Raw genomic sequence first — 10,308 nt, forward strand, 5'->3', positions numbered from 1 at the left:
TTTATGCACCAACCACTAAAGCCAGTGAAGATGAAATAGAAGAATTCTACCAACTTCTTCAATCTGAAATCGATCAAACATGCAATCAAGATTTATTGATCATTACTGGTGATTGGAATGCGAAGGTTTTATTCCTATATGCATTTAAATTTTGCATATTCCTATGCATTTAAATTTCTTAGTTACTTTGAATTTTCTGTGCTTCTAATCTCAATTTCTCCGTTTTGTAAAGAGTCAAGGGGTTATATTCTAGCCTTCACCTCATCAGCTGTATGACTTTTGAGGAGTTATTTAATTTTCTGATTCTAGCTATATAACTAAGAGAAGCCCCTTTCTATTGAGTTCAAATAAGATACTTGTATGTGTTACGGTGAAACACCCGCTATACACTTACTGCTATCACATTCTTCTATTATACAGAATCTCCCAAGTATTATGAAAATATTGAGAATGGAATAGAAAACATTAATATCAATCTAACACATTCACCTTAATGGACCCTCTTTCCTACCTCCTTGATCCACCAAAGCAACTATGCTAGTAAAAAAAGCCATATATTACAAAAGTGCAAAAGCCATATATTACAAATATTTTTTACGATCTTCTATAAGTTTGAAGTTATCATTTCGATGGAGCTCTTAAATACTCTGCACTCAAAATTGAGCCAAAAGTCATCTCTAATCTGTTAAAATCTGAATTCAAAAAGAGAAAATGAACACTCACCCTTTTCTGAACTGGCACTACCTCCGCTTGTTGCTGCAGCTTCGAAAGATGTTCCTCGGACAGAAAACACCTTGACTTTCTCATCACACTTCACTGTACACAAAGCATTTCCTACAAAACACAGTTTACTTTTTAAAAAACAGAATCCTTCAAATAGCAACAAAACAAGTATTTAAGAAACTTACTTCACAGAATTTACTTCACAAAGCCAAGGTAAGAACATTACTATGGACTAGTGCTTTCCTACCTCTACTATATATAAGATAAAGAGGACCATTACCAATGGAAAAATGTTATCAGTGGATATTTGTATAACCTTGGAGTAATTCAAATAGGACATATGCTGACTGAAGATGACCTTGTGGATTTTTAAAAATAGGACAGACGTGAAAAACAAACAAAACAAAACAAAAACACACAGAAACAGGCAGACACACTAGTAAGGTACTCTCCAAAAACAAAGCCCACTGAGTTGATAAACTCATAGCAACCTTGTACGACACAGTAGAACTGCTCCAGAGGATTCCGAAGACTGCTCGGAAACCCTATACAGGGTAGCATTGGGTCAGAGCCAAATCAGCAGCACTTAGCAACAATCTTTATAGACGCTGACTGCCACTTCTTCTGAGAAGTAGATGGTGGGTTCAAACTGTCTACCTTTCAGTTTGAAGCTGAGCACTTTAACAATTGTGCCACCAAGACCATAACAGTGAATAAACTTATCAGTGGACATTTGTTTAACACCGGAGGTTTTAAAAAGTAAAGCAGGTGCACATCTCAGAACCAAGGCTTCCTCATCTGTAAAATGTAGAGATATGATCTAAGTCATAAAATTATTGCAAATTTGAAATAAGCCGACTTAAATATTTAGCATAAAACTTATCTCATTATAAGTGTTAAATGAGTGTTGCTATAATTATTATTTTCTTCCTGGTTATATTAATTGGGAAATGTTGGATTTTTCTGGTAACATATTGTTATTGTTAAGTGCTGTCGAGCGACTGGTAGTTTTGAACTGCTGACCTTAAGGTTCGCAGCTCAATTTGTAACCACTACGTTACCAGAGCTCCTTTCTCTGGTAATATGGATGGACTCAATAGAATGACCCATTAATTGAATTCAATTATTGATTTTATTACTCTGTTTCACTTTCATATGAATAAACCACCTGTTTTGATTTCTGAGCAAAAAAAAAAAAAAAATTTATATATATATATAAAGCAGGTGCTGACCTTGCTGGAAACAAAAATCTTAGAACAGGCAGACACATTAGTAAGGTACACTTTCCCTAAAAGGAACATAAACAAAGCTTCCTTATCTTAAAAAAAAAACTCACAATCAGTAAATCAATAACTCAACAATATGAACTACAACAAGTTAATAAGAATAAAGCTATTATGTGTCCTATGGGAGGAGAAAACAACATGATAACATGATAGTGCATAGAGAAAAGGAAGTGTGAATCTGCCAAGATTTTAAAAGGATTTGAGGCATTTCTTATGGATTACCAATCACATTAAGAGCGACCTTAACGGTGACCAAATATTTCCTTCTCCTCAAACAATACTGAAGATAAAAGGTTTGATTTGAGAATTAACCATTTATACTGAAATACACAACTTTCATCAAAAAGAACAGAGTTCACTACCTCCTGCAACCCCAATGGACACCAGTATGCTTAGCAAGAGATCAATGAACTCAGGAGAGACTGAGATGAATTTCCTAATGCAGATGGAAATAGCATAAGACAAGAAAAGGCGATTGAGACTATTACTTTTAAAAAGTAATCTAACTTTTTCCAAGCGAATCTAACTTTTACTGACCATTGAAAAAAATCTCACTGTGAACTGAATGACCAAGTAAGGAAAGAACTGTCCTCTGGATCCATCACAAAGAATGTTGTATGACAGTTCAGCAGTAATTATAGGACTAAGATTTTACCCAGAAACCTTTAAGAAGGTCAATTTAAAGCAACTGTATCACTTGTTTTTAAATCCTATCTTTAAAATTAAGTTCTACTTTTAAAATATGCCGATTTAATATGTTGATTAATAACCTTCTTTTGGTACTCACCTGCATAAATGGTTCTCACAAATGTGTCAGGTGACTTGATTGCAATGATATCAGAAATTGGCGCAACATCAAGTTTGGCTGCTACTCTGGGCAAAAGATTCTAAAAGCAAAATGAGCAGCTGTTACACACATACACGCCGATTAATGTTTATAAACTATCAGCAATGTCATTGTCTATGTACAGATGTCAATTTAAATATTCAGCATTTCACATTTATCCTTAGGCAAACTACCTCAAGCACAGTTTTTAAAAATAGTCTTTGAGATTAAATGGAAGCCTATCATTCTGTTAACAACAGGAGAAGTTTTATGAGATCTACGTGAAAAGTAGAGTCCTAGTGTGGCGCTGTAGGATAAGGCACTGGCTGCAAGGTCAGTTCGAGCTATGAGGTCAGCAGCTCAAACCCACCAGCCACTCCTCAGAAATCCTATGCAGGGTCATTATGAGTTGGCACCAACTTGAAGGCACTTAATCACCACAACAATGTGAAGAAGACAGACTTGGAAACCCTATGAGGGCAGTTCCACTCAGTCCTACACGGTTCTTTTGAGTTGGAATCAACTTGCTGGCAACAGGTTTAGTTTTTGGTTATATTTACTTAATATATATATAAAACAATTTCAAAGCAGACATACTCACTTTTTGTTTAAACTAATGTTATAAAAAAATCAAAATTAAATAACCATCAACAGAAGATAGATTAAATGGATTAAATTCATCTACATAATGAAATACTACCTGCCTTCCCAGCCCCCACATCCCCCAAAAAGGCAATGAGGAAGGTCAAGATCAATCTGTGTGGCACCTATGACGAGTGCAGCAGGACTATATTGCTGTGCTTTCCTTATAGAACTTATGGAACCGTATGACATCTCTGGGATACACGAGATAGCCTTGTCCTCACTAGCATAGGTCCTAGCTGAGACCATACTTCCCTCAAGTTGCAGTCACCTCACCTCACAATGAGAGCAAAACAATCCCTACCTTCTAAGTTTACAATTCTATGACTCCTGGGCTCTACAACAGACAGCCAAGTTAATTAAGACTGACACATCATACTTCCTGGATTCAAAGGTGCTTTTAGATGATGACATCATCCATAAACATTCGATAACAAATAAGTACAGTGTTGCCTGTATCACACAAATTGGAAAGCTGAGTTCTGCTGTTTACCCCCTCTCCTCTCCTGAACTTGGTGCATGACACTGCCTCCTGTAGGCACACTACAAGCTCCTCTCCCTTCCAACCCCAAACCCTCTCTACAAGAAGTATCCCACAGAATCCTCTAGTTACTCCTTCATTCTGCATCCTTCCAGATATAGGCACAATGACGTCCTGTGTGGTGCTGCAGGATAATGCGCTGGAATACAGGTTGGTTTGAACTGCAACATCAGCAGTACATAATGGAAGTAACGAGTACTTCGAAAACAAACTAGATTGGTGAGCACTGAAAACCTTCATTTTCTGTTCAAGAGTAACATTAGAATACTGCTATCTGACTGAGCAGATGCTCTCACAAACGTTATGTTCTGCAAAGTTCCATTTTTTAAAATTTGGAACTTTCTTAACTGCTTGAAATTTAATTGCATTTAACATTTCATTATCCCTCGTTTTATTTTAGTACAACTTGAAAAAAAAATAATTACCATGTTGTTGTTAAGTGCCATCGAGTCAATAGTGACCCATAGCAATCCTGTATAGGATTTCCAAAGAGCGGCTGACCTTGCGGTTCAAACTGATTTTGCAGTCCAGTGCACCAACCCACAGCGGATATGTTTTTGGTGTATGGTCTTCCATCTAACTGCTCTCAAAGGGTGGATGGTACACGGACACATCTCTACACTATCCAACAGACTTGACCACATGCAAGGAAGCAATAACTCACTGTCGTTTTCATCTTCAGATTTAAAAATTCAATATGAAAAGTGTTACATCAAAACTACACTTAGTGAAGGATTATTGTAGAGTAAATTGTTTAACTTCATCTGATGGGCTCTCATTTCAAACCCATTTAGGGGCTGCAGCATTACTTATTACTATGTGACTCATAAACCACAAAACAGCAATCAAGGCCAGAAGATTATTAAAATCTGTCTAATAAGACACAGCAAACATCATTCCTTGCTCCAACAATCTTTCAGGTACACTGTCACCACAGAAACCCCAGACACAGGAAAATGTTTATGTCATCCAAGATAGAATAGAAATTCTCAGAGATGAAATGATTCACAAAGACCTTTTAGCTCAATGCTCATTTATTGCAGTAATCCTTTTGCAACATCCCAGAGCACAGTAAGTAGTCATCGGATATCAAACCTTTGACTTAACCATCTCCAGGGAGAGAGAGACCGCCTTCAGGAAGGTAAATGACTAGCCCAATGTCACATATTTCTATTGCACCATCTTATCTAACAATTACTAAATGCCACATAAAAACTGAGTAACTTATGATAGTCAGTAATGTGACAACTTAATACACGAATAATAGTCCATTAAACTTGTGTGTTTATGCTGTAGGTTGAAAATTCTGTTATTGCCTACAAAGTCACCCTAAGTCATTTATTTATATTGGCCTTAAATGAGCAAATTTAATGAGCTCAAACTGAGAATTCTTGAAGTTAAAAATAAGCTTCTTAGATACTGGTGTCTATTTTAGTAGGGTCCTATAAGTCATGTCACCATCTTCTGTTTCTTTGTAGACTTCCATGCAACTGACCATGGCAAGTGTACAAAGTCCCTGAATATTTTGAAGTGATTCTTCATGTCTAGAAGCAATACTGGACCAAAGAAAGATTATTCACCAAATACTACACATTTTGCAAGAAAACAAGAGCAATATATTCAAGCCTGATTATTACTGTCACTCAATGGGTAGCTGACGAAACGGTTCATTCATATCTTATTTCATAAACTCATATTTAAAAATCAAATGCATGCATAAGACCGTAAGTGGAATCCTGATCCCCATCCAGAATCTTCTGGAGTGCGAAATTTCCACTTGAAAAGACAAGCAGACCAGCCTGGAGTGGCTAGAAGAACAGAAGATACTTGTTGAAAGACCAACAGGAAAAATAAAAAACAACAACAACAGTCAAACTGACTATTACAAGAACAAGCAAGTTGTTCACTGGGCAGCCCAAGGCAAGCAATCAAATCAGGACAAATCTCCTTCCAAGACTGAAACTCAAAGAGAATACACGAGCAGGCATGTAATCTTGCTGGTGACCTTTGGTCTACCAATAATAGGAAGTGGGGGAAAAACAGTAATGAAACTGTGAGCCAAGTTCGACCACATTTAATGGACTCTTGCCAACTTGGATTGAGACCTGGTTGGCCAGCAGTACAGCGAGACCTGGGGAATTCTAAGCCCAGGGAATACAGCCACAGAGGACTACAGCGGAGAGTGAATCATCCAGCTGAGATGAAGTGAGGGGAGATGCACAAGAACACCGTATGTGCAGATAGTACCCATTTGACCTAACTTCAATGGCTGGGTGATAAAAACTCGACTAGAGGAACAAAGAAGAGGAAAAAAAGTGTAATCCACTATAATTTGATGAACTTGACCTGTGCTTATGGATGTAGTAGCTTAAAAGAGGGAACAAATCTTTACAGCAAGGATCATTCCCACCCCTCGGTACACAAAGTTGACAAGGATGGGCAACTTAGACATTGGCTACCCAAAATGGGGGGGAGGGGCTACAAAGGCACGAAGTGACTGGCTTACAGGTTTTCAAGAGGAAGCCTAGTTTCAGAGGGTGTGGGGGATGGTAGAAGCTCCACTGAGTGGTTACCAACCTGTCTGGATGGGGCTGGTGAAAGAAGATGGGAATAGCACTCTTATGGTTCAATAGTGAATAATTGCTATCAGGACTGATTGTTAGTGCTGAAAATGTAAAGGTAGACATTTTTTAACAAAAGGAGGGGAGTGGTTGATCTTGCAGTCCTGGATTGGAGGACCCTGGGACCAACAAGGGAGAAGAACAGAGTGCGAGACCCTATCTAGAGAAGAAGCAAAGCCAGAGATGGAGGCAGAGACGATGACATGGAGAGATGGAGTGGCTGGGGACTCTGAACTCAGGGAGGGAGAGGGGCTGTGTGCTGGCAGTTGGGGGCAGGCTTGCAGGGTATATACCCTTTGGTTGTTTGACAGGTTATATATTCCTGAGTGCTTCGCTGTACATCCAAAAAAAAAAAAAACAGAGTGAATGGAAGTAAATGCTGTTGAATGAAGATATGCTGAGGCATGGAGGGGACTGTAATCACTGCAATGAAACGAAATACGAATAGGATAAACGCAAAGCTGACGTTCTCCCATGTAAACTGTGGCTCAATTCACAACAAAAACTTAAAAACAAAAAATACCAAATGTAATGGAAATATGAGTTTAAATGGGGAAAAAAAGGAAAATTACAGAAGAACTAAAAACAACTCGTAAATATATGGAAAGATGTTCAGTCTCACCAGCAATTAGAGAAATATAAAATTAAACAATACATAAGGACATAGCCAAGGAGGGCTAAAGCTGAGGGTGAAGTGGCGGGAGACACACAAGAACCCCTACACTTGCAGATAGTTCCCAGCTGACCTAGTCTCGATGGCTTGATAATCAGAACTCAACTAGAGGAGGATGAAAAAACAATTTTTGATAAAGGAAAACACATGTACAGTGCTGCCGTTTGATGAACTTGACCTATACTTATGGATGTTGTTGTGAAGTGCCATCGAGTCGGTTCCAACCCATAGTGACCCTATATAGCGTTTCCGAGGAGCAGCTGGTGAGCTTGAACCGCCGACCTTGTGGTTCAAACAGCTTTGCAGTCTGGCGCTTAACCCACAGTGCCACACCAAGTTCAAAATACCAACTGAGAGGGAAAAAGTCTTCATATCAAGTATCAATCCCATCCCCTCTATATACAGGGTAGATAGGGATGGGCAATTTAGACACTGGCTACCTAAAAAGAGGGAAAGTATTTGTATATACCTTATTTTATGATTTTTAAAAGTAAAAATAAAATCTAAAGACTACAGCTTAGTACATATAGAATAAAAGGAAAGGAAGTTAGGATAATACCCATGGCTACAGATAGAGCAAGAAAGACCCACTGACAAATTTCTTTTCTTGGGCTCCTCCCATCCCCCCACATTTTAAAACTTCAGACAGACTACTTACTACCCATCTGCTAGCACATTCTTTCTTCAGACATATCACGATGCACAAGATCAGATTACAGCTTTCTTTACCCTTAGGATATCTTGATCCAGCACTCAGTCCTTTCCAAATCCCCCAAGTAGGATTTTAGCCTTTCTAAATATTCATCAGCGACCCAAATAAGCCATCTCTTAAAAAAGAGTTCAACATTGAATCACACACACACAAAGAATTCAACATTGTTTTTTAAAATCATTTAAAAGTAGCCTAAATAGAGTTTTCGCCACAAAAAAATATGAAAACCTGAAAGGGAATTTTAAACAAATTATGACAAAAATCTTAATTTTGTCATTTAGCAAAATTTTATTATTTCAAAAGACTCGGGGCTGGCTATCTAAATAAAGTTTGTTGTATATTTTGGTTGGCAAGATGAAGTGTAGCCTTTTAGAGCAGTAACATTACATTCCACATGCTGAATCTTCTCACCTTTCCAAAGGCAGATGCTCCGGCACAGATGTGTGTGTAATTAAACTGCTTCTGAGTTGACAAAATCAATGGTGTCAGTTCCTCTGAGAATTAAACACATTTGATAAGCACGTTTCATAATAGCCCCATATTCATATGTTCAAGCAAAGCATAATTTAGACACGACATTTTTTCCACTGGAAAAATCTCACCTGGAAGTAAGCCTTTATAGGCATCATGCTGGGCCACCAGAACTTTTGCTACACCTGCTACTTTGCAAAGATCCTGTGCCACCTGTGATTAAAAGTTTTTAATTATTCATTCAGCAGAAATATACAGATAGAGGCAACCATGACAAACATGATGGCCAACTTTCAACAATGATTTTATTAGAAAAAGAACTATAAAGAATAAAAGGAACATTTTTATTTTTTTTTTTACAAAGAAAATCTTACGCCAAAAGTAAGAACTACCAATTTACCTTACACAGGGCTACTACAGAGGATTTTCAATGAAGATTCCTGCCAAAGTCAGCACGGCTCTCCATTCAAATGTAATTGTCGCTTGTGCTTTTTTTTTAACTTTTGGTTGAATATAACTGTAAATTCATCATTTTAAAAAGGGAGAAAAGAAGGCAGCAGTTTGGTTTTGTCTCACACAGTCAGTACACTTCAAACTTATGGTTTCTTAGAGATAAAGAACATGACTTAACCACACTACTTCACAGACTCCTACACTTTCTTTAGCAATAATAAGCTCTGCTGATATTTAAATCAGTGTACTCTGGGCAACAGAGACAATTTTCTAGAGCAGCCCATTGTCCACAACTGATTTCCTGTCCTTATATCCAGATAATTTAACTGTGAAATTGCAAAATTTCTATTTCAACTTCTCATTTTTGTTTGTTTGTTTGTTTATTTGTTTGAAATCAAGGATAGGGTTCTGTAAAAGCTTTCTGGCTTCTCACCGAGTTTCTGGATACTGGAGGTGATTAGAACCCCAGTCCCGTTTGAGTATCTTTAGTTACAGCACACTGATTTCCGCTGTAACAAACATGTCAGCCATATTGCCATTGTCTGTTTCCTTGCCTGTCTCCAGGCTGATTCACTACTGAGTTAGCATCAGAGGCTGAGCCTCCTGATCCCTTCCACAGATTGCAAAGTTGCAGCAAAATTTAATGAAGAAAAGGCACAGTGCAGAAGTACCTCTACTGAACCACCTAAGATTTAAACCAAGTGTTCACTGGCAGGTTAGTTTGTGCTACAGTTGCCCTCACTAACCATCATCACTTTATTAGGGATGCATCTTTATTTGGCTTCTCTAACTTAAAGAGAATGTCTAATGAAGACATTCCAATTAACTCCAAGGGAGCGCCACAGCAGACTTGGATATGAAATGGAACAGAACTTTTCCATGAAAACCTTTTTATGTTTGTTTGACTGTTTAAAAAAAAACAAACTTCTGCATTCCCCACTAAATAGTTTTCATTGTGTCTAGATGGGTCTGGTGAAAAGAGATGGGGATAAGATTCATATGATTCAATAATGAATAATTGTCATCATGACTAATTGCGACTGTCAAAATTGTAAAGGTAGGAGTTTTGTAAAAAAACAGGGGAGTGGTTAAATCTTAACAGTCCAGAAATGGCGGATCCTAGGACCATCAAAGGAGAAGAGCACAAGCAGAATACGTGTCCTTATCCAGAGAAACAGCAACACCAGAGATGGAGGCAGAGATGGGGTCATGGAGATGGGGTCATAGAGATGGGGAGCAGCTGAGGACTCTAGATTCATGGGAAGAGAGGGACTAAGAGATGGTATCAAGGAGGCTAACTTGCAGAATGTGCCCTTTAGAGGTGTAAATTATTATATATGCTTGAGTGGTTTTTTGTTTT

The 10,308-nt window shown here is 38.0% G+C and overlaps 1 protein-coding gene across 1 annotated transcript in view; it reads right to left on the bottom strand.

Moving 5' to 3' along the window:
* ETFA (electron-transfer-flavoprotein, alpha polypeptide) overlaps nt 1–10,308 on the bottom strand; it is a 115,518-nt gene that overhangs the window by 86,888 nt on the left and 18,322 nt on the right. The window contains exons 3-6 of the mRNA XM_006866560.1: nt 8,627–8,708; nt 8,436–8,518; nt 2,797–2,896; nt 724–834 (exon numbers count right to left, since the gene is read on the bottom strand). Of these exons, the coding sequence (XP_006866622.1) occupies nt 724–834; nt 2,797–2,896; nt 8,436–8,518; nt 8,627–8,708 (376 nt within the window). The remainder of the gene's footprint in view (nt 1–723; nt 835–2,796; nt 2,897–8,435; nt 8,519–8,626; nt 8,709–10,308) is intronic.

The sequence above is a fragment of the Chrysochloris asiatica genome, unplaced genomic scaffold, assembly GCF_000296735.1.
Source record: "Chrysochloris asiatica unplaced genomic scaffold, ChrAsi1.0 scaffold00092, whole genome shotgun sequence".
Taxonomy (NCBI): Eukaryota; Metazoa; Chordata; class Mammalia; order Afrosoricida; family Chrysochloridae; genus Chrysochloris; species Chrysochloris asiatica.